General features: G+C 45.4%; 1 protein-coding gene across 1 annotated transcript in view; it reads left to right on the forward strand.

Moving 5' to 3' along the window:
- Window positions 1–21,836, forward strand: part of TENM4 (teneurin transmembrane protein 4) — a 237,822-nt gene that overhangs the window by 90,921 nt on the left and 125,065 nt on the right. The window contains exons 8-10 of the mRNA XM_018565717.1: window positions 2,408–2,509; window positions 4,342–4,536; window positions 7,680–7,880. Coding sequence (XP_018421219.1) covers window positions 2,408–2,509; window positions 4,342–4,536; window positions 7,680–7,880 — 498 coding nt within the window. The remainder of the gene's footprint in view (window positions 1–2,407; window positions 2,510–4,341; window positions 4,537–7,679; window positions 7,881–21,836) is intronic.

Below are 21,836 nucleotides of genomic sequence, written 5' to 3' on the forward strand. Positions count from 1 at the left end.
GTGGCTTCCCGCCCAGCTCACTGATGTCACCGGTTGCCAGGAGCTGAGCGGGATACTCTGGCTTGCGTCCCGCTGAGCTCCTGGCAACCAGTGGCGTCCGTGAGCTGGGCGGAACACTGGACAAAACTGGTCCATACAATAACAAGTATAATAGTTAACACAATCTAATTGCGTTTGATTTGACAACACTGAAACAATGAATGTTACATTTGCTCTGCGAAAGACAAGTTAAATATAAGAAAACAACATTCCTCCCATCGTAGAAACATTCACAAGGGTATTATTCACGACTTTTGTGCAAATACTGATAGTCCCACATCAATTTTGTTTTATAAATGGACTTCGTTTGCACAGTGCATCAAAACCAATTCTGAACTCATTTCCAACACCAATTACCATTTGAGGCATCCATGTGAGCACGGGATTGCCACGTTTGGAATGCGTCACCAGTAAGTCAGCTGGCCTGTAAAGACTATCATGAAGGCCTATGATGTGCAGGTCAACCCGGTCACCCTACCCAATGATCACAATCGCATGGACTGACTGGAAAATGCAGACCAGATCAATAAATTAATAGGTGTTGCAACCTCCTAGCCTCTCTGAAGTGCTCTAATGGAAAACACAAGTTCCCGCTTCGACTTTTTTAGCTATTTTCTTGACAATTGTGCCTGACATCTATTTAACTCTGATGGTCTCCGAAATGATAGGCTGCGAAATCCTTCTCCGACGCTCCGCTCGGGGGAATTGCCGGCTCTCTCTTACACAGCAAAGCAAATGTTCCTTTTCTCCGGGAGAATGTTTCCATCCAGTCTGCCGGCCGTTGGAAACAAGCGATTCCATATGCAGTATTCCGTCCTACATGCCCAGCCGTCCTTGCAGATTGAGCCATCAAGAATGCAGTGTGTGAGGACCTATTTAGGTTTTGCCTCATGATGCCCATATTTATCATATTTTTTTGGACAAGGATACTCTTCTAGGTGCTGGATAGCTTGCAGGGGCCCCCAGTGCCAAAACACAGATGAGGGTATCCTATTGCAGCTTTTCTCAACTTTCATTCATGGCACCCTTTTAGGTATACAAAATCTCGAGGCATCCCATTCTAAAATGTAAATGTAAAAAAACAACACGTGGTCTGCCCCAAAATCCATACTAGACCCTTATCCAGGATCGTAACTACAGATCATAGCAACATTTTGATGGGGCTTCCCGACAACCCCTTAGAAACTAAATTAAGGACAGTTAGAAGGAGAGCTGTCTGCATAGCCTCCTCCTGTACATCTGATGTAAGCTGTTCTGGATTGCAAATGTCATATCATAGGGGTGGGTACACGGTACAAAAAACATTTGGAGTCTTTAATGGGGCCCCCTTCCATTCCCAGGCCCCATAGCAGCTGCATGGGCTGCTATGGCTATTGTTACCCCACTGGCCTTATCCTAGATAGGGGTCTGGTTTGAATTTTAAGGGGCCTGTCTGCACCATGAAAACCCATGACCCTGCGCAAAAAATTGATGAAGCCAGGCAAAACCCCAGAGTGCCATGGCACCCCGGTTGGCAAAAGCCGGCGTATTGTCACAATCACCAAAAAGCTGCAAGCTAATACTAATTGTTACCAACTGTAATTTTGATCATAATGACTGACCACCCTAGACCAGCCCTTCCCAACCGGGGTGACTCCTGACTTCCTCAGGGGTGCCTCAAAATTTTTGCACAGCAGGATGCATTTCTGTGGTGCAGACAGGCTTCTGATATAAGAAGGGGGAGTTTTGATGTGAAAGAAGGGGCTCTGATGTGAATGGGTCCTCCTAGTTTGAGGGGGCCACGCTGATGTGAAAGGAGGGGTCTCCTAATGTAAAGGGGTGCATCTGACCTAAAGGGGTATTCTGATGTGAAAGAAGGGGGCTCTCATGTGAATGGGTCCTCCTAGTTTGAGGGGGCCACGCTGATGTGAAAGGAGGGGTCTCCTAATGTAAAGGGGTGCATCTGACCTAAAGGGGTATTCTGATGTGAAAGAAGGGGGCTCTCATGTGAATGGGTCCTCCTAGTTTGAGGGGGCCACGCTGATGTGAAAGGAGGGGTCTCCTAATGTAAAGGGGTGCACCTGATCTAAAGGGGTATTCTGATGGGAAAGAAGGGGGCTCTCATGTGAATAAGTCCTCCTAGTGTGAAAGAGGGCACTTTTATGTGAAAGGAGAGGTCTTCTAATGTAAAGGGGTGCACCTGATGTAAAGGGGGTTTCTGATGTGAAAGAAGGGGGCTCTGATGTAAATGGGGCTCCTATTTGGTGACAGAAACTTGTAATAACCTTAATCTGCCCATTCATTTGATAAATCTGTTAAATGTAATCTGAAATGAGAACCAATGAGAATGCAGCATTGTTATTACATTGTATCTTTTTCTATCTTCTAGAATCGGTGGATGACTGTCCCAGTAACTGCTATGGGAATGGTGAATGCATATCTGGAAGCTGCCGCTGTTTTTTAGGCTTTCTTGGGCCAGACTGTGGACGAGGTAAGGAAACATTATCTTCAGTTAGTTCTCAGGGGATTATGGGATAAGCCCACCTGAAAAATGGCCTGTGGGTGGCCAAAAATGACTACAAGCAAGGCTCCTGATTTTAAGCATTGCTGGCAGTTTCCAGGCCATTTCTGACGACACAGACTGCAATGACAAGCACCTGTTGGTCACAGGCTCTCCAACAAGAGCCTGTTGTGGCGCAGGCCCTCTAAAAAGTGCGTGCTGTGGTGGGTATAAGGAAAAGCAGCACAAGGAGTCAGTTGTGCTAAAAGGCAATGAGCATGCTGATAGTTGGACAGAGCAGGGTGACAGAGATGAGATGAGAATGCCAGTCTGCTGCTTCTCCTTTCATTGCCCGGTTACAGGTTGGGGGAGGGACAAGACCTGTAAGCAGGCCCGGATTCCCCACAAGGCCACCTAGGCCCGGCCTTGGGGGGGCAGGCGCGGAGGGGGGCGGCAGCGGTGTCCTTGTGGGGAAGTTCCGGGTGCCGGGCAGTAAGTTGCCCTCTCTACATTTAGTGCTGCTTTGGACAAGCAGGACTAAATGTAGAGTGAGGGAAGCCGAATGTTCGTTTACACGTGATCTCGGCGATCGCCGGGATCACATTTAAAAAGTCTGCAGCCGGCCGGTCCGTCCTCCCCTCCCCCCTACACTTACCTCTCTCCTCGCTGGCTCCGTCCTCTGAGCTCCGCAGCCGAGTCTCTCCTCACTGCAGGGAGCAGAGCGGCAGGGTTATAAGCAACCCTGCCGCTCCGTGTAGACAGTGAGAGGGGAGAGCTGTGCTAGAACTCCTGTATTGGAGGTGACAGGGTCAATAAAGAGAACCTGTCACCTCCAATTGCTATCACACAGGGGATTGTTTTCTCCTGTGTGATAGCAATAAAGTTAGGTGAAAAAAAAAACATTTTTATTGATTACAAAAAAATGTAAATACATTTTTTTAAAAATGAAATAATTAAATAAAAAAATATTTTGGCGGGGGGAGGCATATTGCGGAACCTGGCCTTGGGGCGGCAGGGAGAGTAAATCTGGCCCTGCCTGTAAGTGTTATTTAAATGCAGTAGAGAAAAATCACGTCTGTTCTACAAGACAGAGCTGTTCTGTGTGGCAGAGCTGTGTAATTCTTAGAGCTGGGTGGACAGAAATTCAAACCCTATGGCAGGTAACACGTCTTGTAGATGTGTTCTCTCTGTGTGTTTAGCTGTTTGCCTGCTTTAAGGTGAAAGTCGGCATGTTTGGTCACTAAACCATCTGCTTAGCATTCACATGGATCCATCACTCTGAATGTCCCAGCTATGGGCATCCTGTGCTTCAGCTCCCTGGGGGCTTTTGCTATCACCATGGCATGGGACATATCATACTGCAATGATGTCACATTGGGGAATTTGGTTTTAAAGTTTTGTGAATGTTGGTCCCGACACAAAACACTTGCCGTCTCTCCATGCGTATAGGTAACATGTTCTCTTAAAAGCCGAATCCATAGAAAGTAGAAATCTGTGAAATGCCGAGATCCTTAAAATGCATATTTTAATGTGACTTCTATACTTTATATGCTGCATAAGCGTCCCTTTAATTTAAGAAAGGGGGAAAAAATTGAAGTGATGCATAATAATGGCATGGAGTAATTTTATCCTGATTCGCAATGCTATTTTCCCCGCCAGAGGGCTCGGAGCAAAACGTTACCATTTGAATTATTGAAGTGATTTGTGCCGTGGAATAATTCAGCCCTTGATTCATTGTCCCAGCAAGAGAGGGTGAGCCAGAGTGGAGGGCGAGAAATGATTTTCCTGCTGAAATTAACTTTCCCTCCTGCTCTTCCTGCCAGCGTCCTGCCCGGTATTGTGCAGCGGAAATGGCCAGTACATGAAAGGAAGGTGCCTGTGCCATAGCGGGTGGAAAGGAGCCGAGTGTGATGTGCCCACCAGCCAGTGCATTGATGTCACCTGTAGTAACCATGGCACCTGCATCATGGGGACCTGTATCTGCAACCCGGGGTACAAAGGAGAGAATTGTGAAGAAGGTAAAATAGATGGTAGTGGTTACTCATAGACAACCCCGGGACATGATGATGTCTGCTTTATTTCTGAATCTTTTCTGTCTCTTTCTGCTTCTCTTCTTTCCCAGTCTTTTTCTTTTGGTGTCTCTGTCTCTCTCTCACCCTCCTCCTCGCTCTCTCCATCCTGCTCGCGCTCTCTCTCTCCATCCTGCTCGCGCTCTCTCTCTCCATCCTGCTCTCGCTCTCTCTCTCCATCCTGCTCTCGCTCTCTCTCTCCATCCTGCTCTCTCTCTCCATCCTGCTCTCTCTCTCTCCATCCATCCCGCGCTCTCCATCCATCTCTCTCTTCATCTCTATTTCTTTCTCTATCCCTCTCTCTCTCTCTCTCTCTCTCTCGCTTCATCTCTCCCACTATCGATCCCGCTCTCTCTCTCCATCTCTCTCTACCTCCCTCTCTCTACCTCCCTCTCTCTGTGTCCTCTCTATCTCCTCTCTCCATCTTTCTTTCAAGTCTCTCCATCTCTCTGCCCTCCCCCCTTCTCTCTCTGTCCCCTCCATCTTTCTTTCAGTCCCACTCTCTCTCTCTCTCTCTCTCTCTCTCTCTCTCTCTCTCTCTCTCTCTCTCCTTTCTGCCTCTTTCTCCCTTTGTCCTCTCTTCATCTCTCCCCTTCTGTCTTCCAACCATCTCTTTTTTTTTTCAACCCGTCCCTTTCGTCCTCTTTCTACCCTTTCAATATTTCCTTGTCCTCCTCTCCCCCCTTTTCTGCTACCACTAAATTCTGATTGGTTGCTAAATGTTACGACTCTCTGTACCGTACCCATGAAACAGAAGCCTTTCAGTGAAGTAGTGTAAAAAGTCATAGTAATGTCCAAGAATCAGTAGCAGCCAATCAGCTTTCACTTTACTAAGAGATGAATTCTGATTTGTTATGTGTTGCCGCACTTTGCAGATTGCTTCCCCTCTGAACAAGGTAGTGTGTGCGTTCATTGATACTTTGTGTATGTCAGTAGGGGCGTAAGAACTTTAGGGGCCATTCAGCACAACTAGTAAAATCAGTTGATGAAGGGGGCAGGTGCTGTCCAGAAGGCATTTAACCTGTGCATTTGGAACCATTGACTCCAGAATCAACCGTGGCCGTCCAACTCGCCAAGGAACAGAAGCGCGCTAACGAAATGAAGTTTCTGATCCTACGTGAACCCAGGCTACACAAAACAAGCCAAACCTGGGTCATTAAGAGGGGGGGGTTAAAGTGGCCATTGTCACCAAACTCTTTTCAGAGGTTCTCATTTCAGCATGAAAAACAGTCCTTGGATTATGATAAATGGCGAGGTCTGACACACACATTCCCGTCTCCTAATCCCGAGGCTGTGAGCTGAGGCAGCAGAATGGCCCGTTGGATGTGATGGAGACCCTTTTTACAACCTGTCTCTCTTTTTCCCATTGACCTTCACAGGATATGATTAATGGCAGTGCAATAGTTGCTTGTCATCTGTTAGATGCTACAAAACTCGCTATGGTCATCCCATCTGCTATGCTGTGCTGTAGCTCGCTGTTTCTTCCCACCCACCCCCATCTCTAAGAGAAAGAGTCTTTATTCCTGAATATTGCTTCTTTACATGCGGATTTCATGCCGTTCCCCCCATAAAAAATACAATAAATGGAGATCCCCAGCACTGTTCTCATTTGCGTGGTTAATTGAAGCAAGCGGCTTTGCTTTTGTGCAGCTGTAGTATGTCTTATGGATTTCTCAGTATAGAAGTCAAACAGATGGGCATAAAATGCTCATGAAAAAGTCATTAGGGACATGTAAGAAAACTGGTGCATAGCTAAGAGCGCCAAAATGAAGACTACTGCAGTAGAAGCTGTCCCGGGCCTTAGAGGGAGACTTATTTGTAGAATGTTAACCATATGGATTCCATCACATGAAGGGTTGTGCATCAAATACTTTAGAGCAGCGTTTCCCAACCTTTTTTAGTCATGGCACCCTTTAAAAGTATACAAAAATATCAAGACTCTCTGGTCCCAAATGTACGAAATTAGGTGTAGCACCCTCTCAAAATCCATACCAGACCATTATCCTAGATATAAGCCTTGTATGGAATAAATGGGGGGATGCCACACAATGTTCCCCCTTCACATTGGAAGCTCCTCATAACATTAAAACTCCGCTTTCTTTGTATCAGGGTCCCCTCTTTCTCATCAGAGTCCCCCCTTTCCCAATAGCGTGCTTCCCTTTTGCATCAGCCTCCCCTGCTGTTACATCAGAGTCCCCTTTCCCCATTAGAGCACTTCCCTTTTGCATCAGAACACCCCCTTTCTTTTGCATCAGAGTACCACATTAGGTAACCCTCACTGAGCAATGACAAGCAGCTGTTGCCAGAACTCATGCATATAGATAGGACGCGGCTACACAGAGTAGATTACCAGCACTGAAAATGCATGAAAAAGGTTTTAAAAAATTGTAATTTCTTAAAGAAAAAAACATGGCGGTGCTTCAGCAAACGAATGTAGTCTGGTTAAGGGTTAGACCTATTGTAAGGCCTGCTCTCAGTTGTAGATGCATGGTGGCTCAAGAGATGATTTTGGTTTAAACCCCTTGAAATGTTCAAGGTAAAACTGGACAGCCTGCCCTCCTCGGCAGGGGTTGTGCCCTTGAAAACCCCCCTGATTAGGAATTTAAACAGCACAAGTATGGATCTTTTTCTTTAGCCTTTTTTAGTGCAGTGATGCAAAAACAGAACCCCTCCTCAGACATCCCTTGAGAAGGAGATGGTTTCTTATACACTACAATAAAAGCAGCCAAGTGATCGCTTTGAAGCTGCCTGACCGTGATGTTAAAACAGCTAATTGCCAGATGATCCAAATGCGGAGAGCCCTGCCGAACAGCAGCAGTTTGGAATCATGGGCTCTGCTCTCTCTCGCCCTCCCTCTCTCTCTCTCGCCCTCCCTCTCTCTCTCTCGCCCTCCCTCTCTCTCTCTCGCCCTCTTCTCTCTCGCCCCTCTCTCTCTCCATCTGGCCCCCCAACCCTCTCTCCCCCCCCTCCCCAGTATTAAACCCATATAGTTACCAGAACACAGTTTTTGTCATTGTAATGGTCCTTTTAAACTTGGTTTTAAATTATTTAATTTGCCATAAATAATATTATTATGATGGTTTTATTTTCAGTGGATTGCTTAGACCCCACATGTTCCGGACGAGGAGTCTGCGTACAAGGAGTGTGCCATTGTGCTGTTGGCTGGGGTGGAACAAGCTGTGAGAACCCGCGAGCCACTTGCCTTGACCAGTGTTCTGGACATGGGACGTACCATTCTGAGACTGGTGTGTGCACGTGTGACCCCAACTGGACTGGCCATGACTGCTCCATAGGTAAGAGTCAATGTTGGTCTTGTGCTTGAAAAGTATTGTTTTTAAGCAGTATTTGGGGACAACAGTGAACTTGCACACAAGAATGAAAGATCTACTTCCTCCCTATAGTTCAACTATACATCAAATATGAAAAAAGTGCTCTAAAATTTTACCAGTTCCACAGTATCACTAGACTATAGCAACATTGGTCCTTTTTAGTGTCACCTGTTTCTAGTAGGTGACCCATCACTTTGGATAGCTTTAGCAGATCTCTGCAGTAGTGAACCAGTCACGCCTTGAAACAACGTATTATGTTTTGCACTTACCATTACCTTTACTAGCAGTGCACATATGCTATGCAAACTAAAAAGACTGCAAACAGGGAACATACTGCACTCAAAAACTCCATATAGCTAATATCAAACCAATAAACATCACTAAACCACCACGAACGACCGCCAGCAACCCCTAAAGTGAAAATCGGAATTGGGCTTAATTCATTGGGCTGCCCTTTTTATACTGTACATTCCGGTTATTGTGATTAAATGTCCACTATTCCACAAATGAAGAGCTCAATTTCATTGGACCTTCCAGAACACTTCTAATACACTGCCTTGCCCCCCAAAAAAAGTCCCACACTGTAATATTTATTTGAACTGCCTTTAGCTTTGATTACGGCCCACATTCGCCATGGTATAATTTCGATAAGCTTATGCAATGTCACAACATTTATTTCCTTCCAGAGTTGCATTCATTTTTCAACAACAGGTAGTGATGATGGGAGAGTGGGACCTCTGTGTAAAGTCTTCTCCAGCACATCCCAAAAATTCTCAATGGGGTTAAGGTCTGGACTCTGTGGTGGCCAATCCATGTGACAATGATGTCTCATGCTCCCTGAACCACTCTTTCACAATCTGAGCCCGATGAATCCCGGCATTATCATCCTGGAATATGCCCAATGTGCCATCAGGGAAGGAAAAATCCATTGATGGGAAAACTTTGTTATTCAGTATATTCAGGTCGGCAGCTGACCTCATTTTTTTGGCACATAATGTTGCTGAACCTAGACCTGGCCAACTGAAGCAACCCCAGATCATAACACTTATCCAATAGAAGGCACTTACCCATCTGCTTAGCTAAATCCAGGGGGTGACTTTTCTTTTGGTCAGGCAGTATATATATATATATAACTTAGTAACATCTCATGGAGATATTGAGTCCAAACAGTTCCCCAACACATTAGATACTTCTTGCAGTGATTATACTCATGATCCCGCCTTAGACACGGTATACTATGCCATTGATTAGCTGCCGGTGGAATAACTGCCAGTGCTTAAGAGCATCAAAGTGTCCTGTGTAGCTTCCACATGTAGATATAAAGTCCATGTGTCACCAGCAGAATCAGTCTAACCATGCCTCATAACTCAAACCCTGCTCTCCACTAGTCATGTAATTGAATGCCTTCATTCCTAACTACTGCACAGTTTAAGCCAGGATGGTATACATGTCTATGTAGTTTGCATGCAGTTGAAAGAAAAGGGGCCAATCAGTTGTGCTGCAGTCCTCCCGTGTCTAACAAGGAACATGCTGATTGGAGGAGAGAGTGACAGAAAGATGAGGTCATCAGTGCGCCACCTCTCCTTTCACTGTCCTCTCCAAGGCAATGCTGCGGGGCTGGGTTATGTGTATCTCAGGACTGGATGGACAGACAAACACATCTTTTGGCATGTAAAATGGCTCCCTTACATGTATGTCTTCTGTGTACTTAGCGGCTTGCCTGGAGTTCGGCTTTAAACCTTGTCACGGATCATCATTAGCATCCTGACAGCTGCCTGGCTCGCTGACCCAGAAGCCGCAGCTTGCCTTACACTCATCTAAGCAGACTCCTTCCAGTTGACTAATCAGATTTTAAATATGATACAGCCTTTTATATAATCATTGATGGATCAGCTCCAACCGCTAGCAGCAACAGTGTGCTGGCATTCCTGCCGAGCGTCTAACGTATCTTTCCAGACATTGTCATATCTCATTGATCAAACAACATTTGTGATGAGGCCGGGCTCCCCCCCCTGGGGCCTCAGAGGTCTCCAAACTTTGTAAATGAATTCTCATGTTAAATTCATGCCACGCCGAAGGCCACACACACACACAGTGTGCACACACGAGGGTTCGGCGGGTGAAGTTCACACTTCTTCTTGCTCTAAGGCTTTCATTTCAGGGGCGCGAAGAGCTCTCGAGGAGACCTGTGCGTCCACAGAGAAGAGCGTGTATCGGTATTCTAGCAGAATACAATTAGCTGGTAACCCCATTCTGTAAGGTCATAAGCCTGTCTTGTCTCACAATTCTCGAGGAGAGAGGCGAAAATGGAGATTAACACCTCTGTCTGGGTATGGTTTACATGACTTAAAAGTGTCAGTCTAAAAAGCTTCTTTATGCCTTGTAGATCCCTAGAAGGGTGAAGGGACTGCAACTCTGCCCGTTTTGGCCTAGATGCAGGAAGAAATAATTGTAGATGTCACGACATCATCGTGCTATTCTCTGTGCTAGTCACACAGGGCCTCATGAGTGGGAAGCTGTGAATAAGTAACTTCAGCTAGAATGGCCAGATGCAGAGATAACAGTTTTCACTCATTGGGAGAGACACTCATACTCTGCAACCAAATCCATCTGTTCCTCTATTTTGTCTACTGTATAGACCTCTGTAGATACATTTGTAGGCCAAATTTGTGGACACTTGACCCTCCTATTGAACAACTATGGGCATTAATATGGAGTGGGTGTCCCTATGAATTTGGGCCCATTCGACCAAAAGAGCATTTGTGATGTCACGATGCTGATGGTGGAGAAGAAGACTTGGCTCACAAGTGGCATTTCAATTAATCCCAAAGGTGTCCTGTTGGGTTGACATCCGGGCTCTGTGCAGGACACTCTAGTTCCTTCACACCACATGTGTCAAACTCAAGTCCCAGGGGCAGAATCCAGCCCACCAGGCCATTTCCTAGACTTCTACTTTCAGGTGTAGGTATTAAGTTATTACTAAAACCAGTGATAATCGAATGCAGAGGCAATTATGATAAACATTAGATACGTTTATATAATCTTACAGGCCCTTTGAGGGCAACCATAATGTTGATGCGGCCCAGGATTCAATCGAGTTTGACACCCCTGCTCCACACCAAACCACTATCTATGGAGCTGGCTTTGTCATTCCTCGAACAGGAAATGGCCTTCCCCAAACCGTTGCAACAATGTTCCTCAGTGTGATATAAATGGACATGCGTCGGGTGCACATACGTGCGAAAGCGACGATTGCGCCCATTACGCCGCACATGTTGCATATCACTGCGAACGTCGGAATGAGAGCAATAATTCTATGGCCATCGATCACTGTTGACACTAAACTGATGAGTGGTAAAAGCTTTTAAAGTGTCACCTATGGCCAATTTTGGGTATGGTTGTTTTTTTTGCAATTTCCCGGGTGCGCGCAAATGTAAGGCTTGACATGTTTGGTGTCTATTTACCCGACGTGACCCGATCTTTTATATTTTACCAAAAAATTGGGTAATGATAAATGTATTATAACAGAATGTAAACAAAAATTTTTTGTCAATATATTCAGTAATTTTTCCTTAATATAGTAAAAAATAAAACCCCCAGTGATGATTAAATACCACCAAAAGAAAGCTCTATCTGTCCCCAGAAATGGAAAACGAAAGGGAACAGAGCACCACCTCTGTGTGTAAAATGGTTTATTACAATAAATAAAACAATGGAAAAAAGTACTCACAAACAAACGTTTTCATCAGGCTTTAACAACAAACGAGAGGCCACACTGTCTGTTAACCCAACATGGTATCCCCCCGACTATGTAACACGGTAGCCTCCGGTCACATCACCGTCCACCCACCGCAGTCAGCCAAGATTGACGCGTTTCAGGGGCAAGCCCCCTTCATCAGAATCATTCTGATGAAGGCGGCTTGCCCCTGAAACGCATCAATCTTGGCTGACTGTGGTTGGTGGGCGATGATGTTACCTTTTATCCCTTGTTTTATTTATCATAATAAACGATTTCACACACGGAGGTGGCGCTCTGTTCCCTTTTGTTTACTATGTTTGTGGTGGAAGCCCCAGAGCCTTGGATGAGCACCGCCTCAAGTCTGTGTGAAAAACTGTTGAAAACTTTGAGTGTGCAACAGCAAGTGGATTGTTCAGCTGGCAGCCATTAGCGCCAAGAGCTAAAGAAAACTTTTGTCTGATGTCCCCAAAAATGGTATAAAATTGATTTCAGTACAGTGTTGCATGACGGAATACATGTCAGTCAAAGTACCGCAGCGCTGAAAAATGGCCGGGCCAGGAAGGGGGTGTAAACACTGCGGTCAGCAAGTGGTTAATGAAGGTCATGAAACAGATTTTACGATAAGTAAGAATTCTGCTATTCCTCATTCATTCTGTGAATCAGGAATAACAGGATTTGTGACATTTGTGGCAGTCTTTGACCTCCTTGACCAAATGAAACCCTTCAACAAATCTATTCTACGTCCCATTCTCACTGTATGTTTTGTAAGCCATTATTGGAAAATGAGTGCGCAAAGCCTGATTAGTTGTAATGGACAAGAACTCTGCTTCCTTTGGGTGCTCTTCCTAATTGGAGTACTCTTCATAAGGCCCTCTGATTTTACTGTTCCATATTGACAATGCCACAATAACAGTCTATTCTCCAACAGTTAATTCACATACACAGAACAATAACAGATGGTCGCTGACATTAGCTTACAGGGCAGGAGTTGTGGGAGGAATATAAAGACTTCTAATGCCCACACAATGAAAACCTACATCTGTCTCTGAGCTCCCCTCCGCTAAAAGGAGAAGAACATTCACATGCTTTTATGGAACAAAGCATAATTGCACAGAATTGTTTGGAAAAATACACTTCCTAGTGATGGCAGGAACATAATGGCACGGTATTAAGTGAATCATCGCTTGCCAGAAACGAACATCACCTGAATGTACCGTGGAGCTGCACGAGAAGTGGACACTGGCTGACTATGGATGTATTAAAGGCACACGGGGCTTAATGTTTTCTTGGCCTAATTATGTCCAGTGCACAGGCAGTGTACTCACCAGATACAGTATTATATTACCGGCGGTCAGGAAATGTAAAGTACCAATCCATGGTATACAAGTTCTTCTTTTACACTGCCCTTCAACCTTTATCCCCTTTGTGCTAAAGATACCAAATGATATAAGTTGCTTCTCATACTTGAGTAAGCCATTTAAAGGACCCCGCACTTCTAAATCAATCGTTTTCATAGTTCTCGGTGTCCCTTAGGACAGCAGTAGCTGGCAGCAGATTAGTGAAACGGAGGAAATCCCAAATGTAGGCAGAGGAGACGCAGACAGTTACCCCATTGTTTGAAAACGAGCTTCCTTGGTAGCCCTTTGGAAGTGCGTTCTCATTGCTTGTCCCTGCAGGACCAGGCGTCCCTGCAGAAGGCGAATCTGTTGGGTTGTCAGGAATATCCTTTTGATCTAACTACTGTGTTTGAAGACACCAGCCAGGGAATTTGTAGAGGCAGAAGAAACATTGAGGATCCAACAAAGAGTTTTCAGAGCACAGCAGGAGAAGGGTGAAAACGTTTTTGAAAAATGTCTTCATGTGCCTGGATATCCTAAAGGGTTGTGGTGACAATTTTGGATTCGCACTTTGTCCCATTGTCAGCGGTCATAGCATTGTCCCAAGCTGGGACAGCAATCGGAGACCTGAAAGGGACCCTAACCCCTCACCACACTCTCCAAAGCTTGGCTTTAACTGACCTAGCTGGGGTGAGGAAACAAGCCCACCAATCTAACCTTTGAAGATCCAGGTCATGTCAATGGCGGCCTCCATATTTCTAAGGGAATTTAAAGGGGACTAAATTTGAGTGCGCATCCAGGTATCACGTTTCCTGGAAATCCATAGCAGTACATTGGCCTCCAGGAGTCCTTTTTAAACCCGTTCTCGACCATTGAGGATCCAACAAAGAGTTTTCAGAGACGGATGAAACTTTTTTGAAAAATGTCTTGATGTGCCTGAATATCCTAAGGCTTTGTTCACACCAAATGCAGAGCAGATCCGGTCAGGTTTCTGCACACGCACGCTAGTCTTTTAGATGCGTTTTTGACTTGTTTTTGGCTAAAAAAATAATAATTTTTTTTTTTAGTTTAACATGGGCTTTCAGTGCATTCCAGGCATTTGTATGCATTTTTGATGCGTTTGCAGATCCAGAGCAGGTAAAATAGGGCCTGCTGCAGTTTTTTCACCTGCTCTGGAACTGCACGCTGCAATGTGAACTGGAGCTAAAAATACCATTGGAATACATTGGACGCAGTTTTGCTCCGGTCTGCACCTGATCTGCTCTGCACCTGCTCTGCGCTTGGTGTGAACTAGCCCAAGGGTTGTGGTGACTCACAATTTTGTATTTCAGTGTTTTTATTGGTTTTCCATTTTTATAGGTAAACATATTTTATTACAAGCAAGCAACATGTGTAGCATAACAAGTCATCCAATAGACTTCAATATCAACACTATACCCCCTTCTTTAGTCCCATTAGTTTTATACTGTGGTGTGTATTATTATGCCATAATAGCGATCTACTTTATATCTGGGGGCTCCATATTTCTAAGGGAGTTTAAAGGGGGCTTAAATTGAGTGAACATCCAGGTATCATGTTTCCTGGAAATCCTTAGCAGTACATTGGCCCCCAGGAGTCACTTTTCAAACCCGTTCTTGCATTTCCAAATCTTTTCTACAGAGCAGAGCAAACAACACTGATCATCTGCATAACAATTCATCTCCTGCCCGGTCCTCCACGCTAATGAAAAGATTGTTAAGGTCAGGAAATAAAAGAGACCCGTCCAGTGCTCCGACACATCCTCGTACCATGCCTGGTCACTCTGGGGACTTGATGTGATTTTAGCTTTTCCTTAATCCTCGGCTATATTTTTACAATGCTTGCGTTTTTCTTCATACTGGATTGGCCCCTTGTGATAGCTGCAAAAGGACAAGTGCTGTTTTCGGATCTTGAAATAGAGGGAGGTCAAAAGCCAATCACGGCCCCTGGCAACGAGTCTCCTTCTCAAGAGCCGTTCTTTGAAATCTGCAAACTTAGACAGCCATTCACCGCTTCCTTTTTTTTTTTCGTAACGTGTTTTTTTCTTTCTATTTCTCTTTTCCAGCATTCAATAAGCATTGTCTTATTGATTTAGTGAGACGAGACTGGGATTACAATGTATTAAATACACGGATGTGTGTTTGAACACACAGGAAGACCAAGTCTGTTGTCCCACTGAGCAGCAGTAGGAATAATTAGTGAAATATTGAATATTGCTTAGTGGTAGGTCACAGTCGGGCCGTTTGTTCTATCAATCCCTGTTGTACTTTTTTTTTTGCTTTGCTGCTAGGCTGGCTTTGTCGGGGGTTTAAATGAATAGAAAACATTGTGCACGTTCCTTTTGTTCTTCTTAAAAGATAACTTGACTTGTAATATATTGCAACCGACCAGGTGTAACGCTCTGGCTACAATATACAGAGTGTATCTGGTTAATGGATCTCAGCTGCGGATAACAGAGAGCCTCCCTCAAGCTCAAATAGAGGTGCGGGAAATGTTTCCCCCAAAAGTTCATAACACAGTAAGTACTGAAGAGTGCAACAAGGTTTTCCGGGAACGACGGCTCTAATTAGATGAACACTTCCTTCACAGTAGACATTCAATTACAAAGTCAATAGTGAGAGGCAAAATGAGAATGGATACTTGCGATTAGGAAGTCCATGTGAGGTTTTGGAGCAAGAATCTCATGGAGTCCTATGGAGCAGAGTGCCGTGAGGACAGTGACTGAAGTAAACAGGTTGTAATCGCAGAATCTTTAAGAAGGGTTCCTTGGTGTACCTGAAGAGTCAATCCCCAACAGGAATACGAACTTGCACAGGTGGTATTGAATTCAGAGAGGATGTGGTAGAGAGGAAACGCTGTGGAATCCAGCAAGGGTCCTGTTAGTCTGAGCAGCGGCTTGTGAGGGAAGGCAGCAGTTGTGTGTGGCCAGACGGACTCTGACGTGTGGAAGCTTGAGAAGGGGTTCGCCGTTTTGGTACGGCAGCCTTGGAACCAGGGTGAGAGGTTCCCGAATTACCCAGCGTACACTGGCAACTCCCGAACACCGGGTAATTGAATTTTGCAGCTTAAAGCCGCTACATGGTCAGAGCCAGATGACGTCGCCGGAGGGAAGGAAGCGCCGGACGTATCCGGAACCTTGAAGCGCTAATTCTATTACACCAGGATAAGAAAAAAATTATATATTTTCACTTGCCAGTCCCTAGGTGTGGCGGCTGCATTTGTTTTCTTTTTTTAGGATAAGAACGTTTTGAGTGAGTACAAAAACATCTGATGTTCTTCACTGAAACGCTGCATCCTTGTTACTTTCTGTGGGCTGAACTGGAAGCATTAAAACAATGTTATCTTATTTCTATGAACAACAAATGTCATCATTCCCCATGTAATGGAGATAAACAAGGGCAGACTTGTTTTGAAGTCCAGTCTGGGTGACAATCATGGCTCCCTCCATAGATGCAATGGAAAAATGAATGTAGCCACCTAAGGACAAGAAGTGTGGGGAAGGTGTTCTGTATACCTAACACACTTCCTGCGCTACGGGGACAACTTTGCTCCTTTATAAGTAAAACCCATTGAGAGACCTTAGAACGCGAAGTATGTTGCTGGCACAAGTTGAAAGTAAAGAAAAAAACAGCCGAAAAATAAAAGAAATGCCCTTGGGGCACTATTCCTTCCACTAGCACAATGGCTGCTATTTCTTCGACTAACACAAACAGTTGGGCATAATTCTTCCCACTTACAAAGTTGATGGGGTATAATCCCTCCCTTTGACACAAACGATGGCCAAAATTTCTCCTACTGATACTAACAATGGGGCACTCTTGCTCCCACTGACACTAGTGATGGGGCAATATTCCATCCACTGACACCAATGATGGGACACTATTCCTCCCACTGACACTAGTGATGGGGCACTATTCCATCCACTGACACCAATGATGAGGCACTATTCCTCCCACTGACACCAATGATGGGGCACTCTTCCTCCCACTGATAACAATGATGAGGCACTATTCCTCCCACTGATACCAATAATGGGGCACTATTCCTCCCACTGACACCAATGATGGGGCACTATTCCTCCTATTGACACCAATGATGGAGCACTATTCCAATGATGGGGCACTCTTCCTCCCACTGATAACAATGATGAGGCACTATTCCTCCCACTGATACCAATAATGGGGCACTATTCCTCCCACTGACACCAATGATGGGGCACTATTCCTCCTATTGACACCAATGATGGAGCACTATTCCTCCCACTGACACCAATGATGGGGCGCTATTCCTCCCACTGATACCAATGATGGGGCACTATTCCTCCCAATGATACCAATGATGGGGCGCTATTCCTCCCAATGATACCAATGATGGGGCGCTATTCCTCCTATTGACACCAATGATGAGGTACTATTCCTCCCACTGACACTAGTGATGGGGCACTATTCCTCCCACTGACACCAATGATGGGGCACTATTCCTCCTATTGACACCAATGATGAGGCACTATGCCTCCCACTGACACCAATGATGAGGCGCTATTCCTTCCACTGATACCAATGATGGGGCACTATTCCTCCCACTGACACCAATGATGGGGCACTATTCCTCCTATTGACACCAATGATGGGGCACTATTCCTCCCACTGACACCAATGATGAGGCGCTATTCCTCCCACTGACACCAATGATGAGGCACTATTCCTCCTATCGATACCAGTGATGGGACACTACTCCTCCTATTGATACCAGTGATGGGGGCGCTATTTCTCCTATTGATACCAATAATAGAGGTATCTTAAGTTATGTCATTGTCTTAAGTTGTCCAATGATTCTTGGCCTAACGCTTGCATGTATGCCAAGCTTTGACTTCCTCCAAGACTGAGGCATTTTCTACTTTCACTGGCCAAAGTTTGGCTCTCCAGTCTGGAGGACATTGAACAAGCAGCCACAGTGGTTCCTCCAAGCTACTCCTACATTGAAAAGTGGTCACAGTGGTTCCTCCAAGTGACGCCTAGATTGAACAAGTGGTCATTTTGGTTCCTCCAAGTGACTTCTACATCCTGTAGTGTGGTAAGGACCTAGTAGGAGGAACCACAGCTTGTGACAGGGAGGAAGGTTCGAATAATTGCAGTAGCTGGAGGTCTGCAAAACAGTGGAGTCACCGGCCAATGAAAAGTATATGTCACCTTCTTTTACAGGCTGGGTTTATTTTAATTTGGAGCCCTTACTGACAGGGTCAATTTAATACAGTTGCATAAATATGGAAAAGCTAGAAAAAAATATACAAAAGTCACATCCAAAATAACTTTCAGGTAAACACTGCAATAATAACTGAAAATGTGTGGTTACTGAAAATACATTGTGCTTTCCCGCTAACTGTGTCCCTGGAGAATTGGCAAGTAAACACGATGAACTAGTGGGCAGGAGTCGCTTCCCTCCAGGTTATCATGGGGTTTTTTTTTTCGGTCAGTCAAGGTGGTGGTTCTAAAGGCTGAAGTGAGTCACCATGGCAACTCTGAAACCGCATCACCTGCTATATCGATGGCCAGTTATAAAAACTTGAATATAGGCGCAATGGGGTTAAGCAAACTGTACTTGGCAAATTAATTTTTGCGCTTAAGAACCTATTGTGTGTTGTTATCTCATTATCCCGCCAAACCCCAGTAGACGGCTTCTATACTAATCAGGTCAGCTCTAATAGAAGAGCATTGAAATGGCTTCAGAGAAAAGTCGCTTGCTACAGCCTACCTTATAAAGAGTCCCGCACCACTCGGTTTAAAAGAAATGTGTGTTCCCTGTTTCTTTCTTCTAAACATGGCAGTAGACTTTAAAGGGCAGATGTGTGTGCGCGAACAATGCCATAACCCTTGGACTAAATTTTATTCCAAGTAGGGGTGCACCGATACCACTTTTTTAAGACCGAGTATGAGTACCGATACTTTTGATCAAGTACTCGCAGATACCAATTACCGATACTTTTTCTTAAAGGGACAGGTCACATTTTTTCTAAAGCAATACAAACTAATGCTTTAAGGTCACTTTCTTAATATTATGATCCATGAGATGACGAGGGAGCGTGACGCCGGCTTCCCGGCCAATCAGAATGCCGGGCGCTGCGTCATTACAGGCCGCCCGGCTTCCGGATTTGCTAGCTTCCTGACCAATCGGGAAGCCGGGCATTGCACGCTACCCGGCTTCCTGATTGGCCGGGAAGTCGGCTCCATGCTCTCTCATCACAAGTGATGAGAGAGCATGGTGCCGTTTCCTGGCCAATCAGGAAACCGGGCAGCATGTAATGATGCACTGCCCAGTTTCCTGATACAGGAAGTACTCGTGCTAGGTATCGGAGCATTTGGGCGAGTACGAGTACTCACCCAAATACTCGGTATCGGCACAGATACTAGTATCGGTGCATCCCTAATTCCAAGCATTGTTGAGTGCATTATAAACTTATGTACATCGATCCGCTGAGTTTGCATGTTTATGTCAATTGAAGAGAGAAGGAGCAGAGAGGAAGTTGACCCTATTAGGGGGAACCAACAGTGAGCAGCACATGTTTTCTATGCTGTTCCATCACTTGCAACCCTGACTGCAGCTGGCTATTGGTGTCCACTGGCACACACAGTTGTGACATTGCCATCTCCTATTTGCGGGTATCTCGAGTTATGTTATTGTCTTAAATTATAGCTACTTGAATAAATGCCACTTACGGGTATGCCAGGACCCTAAGGGGAGGGGCTTTCAAGACATACTAAGAGCTCTCTTGCTATGTATAAAAGTTCATAAACTCATATATTAATATAACATGATTATTTGGTGATTAACATTCCATTTGATAAAACATGATTATTCTGTATATAATATTGACATGACATGATGCATTTATACAGCATGATTGATAATTCATTCAAAATAGTCCCTAAATTACATTTTCCAAGGATTTCTGGCCTAACACTTGCATTTATGCCAAGCTTTGCATTACTTTTGGATGGCCCTATCTTTACAGTATGTGTGCGGCCAAATCTATAACACCAACCATAAAGCATACCTCTCGGGACATGCAGCATTGAGTAACAGGCACCACAGGTCACTTGCAAGATTAATGTTGAGTAATTCTTTTTCTGTGCACCGATCCACCACCACCCGGACATGGTTTATTAAAGGAGAACTATGGGGTTAAGGCTTTTCCCCATAGTTCTCCTTAGGGTAACGGGAGGACACAAACTAGCGTCCTCCCATCACCCTAGGCTCAGTATATCGCGAGCTGTAGCTCGCGGTATACTGAGACGCTGCAGCTGAAGCGGATCCCGACAATTGTGCCGGGATCCGCCCAGCTGCGTGACTTACAGCTGGCTTTGCCTATCTAGAGGCAGAGCCAGCTGTACCCTCCCCCGTCCGTTCCGCCAGTCAGCGCTGGCGGATCGGAGCGGGGAGGGGGGAATACAGCAGAGAGCCGTGACAGGATCGAGAGGTGAGCGAACGCCGGTATGTGTTCGCTCACCTCCCGATCTACTGAGCCGACCTGTGACAGTCTCATTGTCACAGGTCGGCTAGAACTATGAGGTGAGTGGAAAGCACTCACCTCATAGTTCTCCTTTAAGACAACCAAGGAAGGAGTCTAGAGACCTTGTGTATCCTATGTAATATATAATATAATGTGGGAGAAGTTTATATAGCTTCTCTCTATCTCTGCAGCTGTCAATAGGGTGTTTATTGAGGATTTTGGGGTAGAGCACTATGGAGCGGATAATCATTTGTTTAGGTATCCCCGGGGGCGAGCCCAGCTACAACCTAATGCTGATGGTTTATCAGCAAGGCAACTAAGGAAAGAGTCTAGTGACCATGTGTATCTCTGGGGAGACAAGCCACAACCTTGTGTTCCTGCAGTAAACCAAAGAAATGGCATAGTTAATACCTTGGCCTTATCTTTACACAATGTGTGTGGCCAGATCTTAACACCAACCATAAAACATACCCTTTCCGGGCTTGCAGCGTTTATTGAATAACAGGCACCACAGGTAACTTGCTAGTTTTAATGTTGAGTAATCCTTTTACTGTGCACCGATCCACCACCACCCAGAGGTGGTTTATTATTAAGACAACCAAGGAAGGAGTCTAGGGACCTTGTGTACCCCGGGGAGCCAAGGTACAACCTTATGCTCCTGCAGTAAACCATAGAAATATCACAATTGGTGGAAACTATGCACCTATATGTCACTTTTCTGTCACTTGCAGGCATTTGGTGTCGAAGGGCCATGCCAGTGTAGACGATGCAGATGGGGCAGCTTCTTTGCAATCTTTATTAAACTCAGTAAAAGGGATAGGTGGGAGGGAAACTTCTACCTTGCCTAGAACCACCTTCACCCTTCATCTGTTTCTGCCCTCTCCCGCAACAAAAGCAATGAGAGTGACTTAACAGCCAAAATGGTGCTGTTTATGGATAATGGGGCTACAAGTTGAGGCCTCTGTTTTGTGTATAGCTTGGATCAGAGGGCCAATCTCCTTTAAAGGAGAACTATGAGGTGAGTGCTTTTCACTCACCTCATAGTACTAGCCGACCTCTGACAATGAGACTGTCACAGGTCTGCTCAGTAGATCGGGAGGTGAGCGAACACAAACCGGCATTCACTCGCCTCTCGATCCTGTCATTGCTCTCTGCCGTGACATGGGTGGGGCTGAATTTCCCCCTCTGATCCTCCAGCGCTGACTGGTGGATCGGACGGGGAGGGGGCGGGTACAGCTGGCTCTGCCTCTAGATAGAGCCAGCTGTCAGTCACGCAGTTGGGCGGATCCCAGCACAATTGTCGGGATCCGCTTCAGCTG

The sequence above is a fragment of the Nanorana parkeri genome, unplaced genomic scaffold (assembly GCF_000935625.1).
Source record: "Nanorana parkeri isolate BGI_ZX_2015 unplaced genomic scaffold, ASM93562v1 scaffold879, whole genome shotgun sequence".
NCBI classification, from domain to species: domain Eukaryota; kingdom Metazoa; phylum Chordata; class Amphibia; order Anura; family Dicroglossidae; genus Nanorana; species Nanorana parkeri.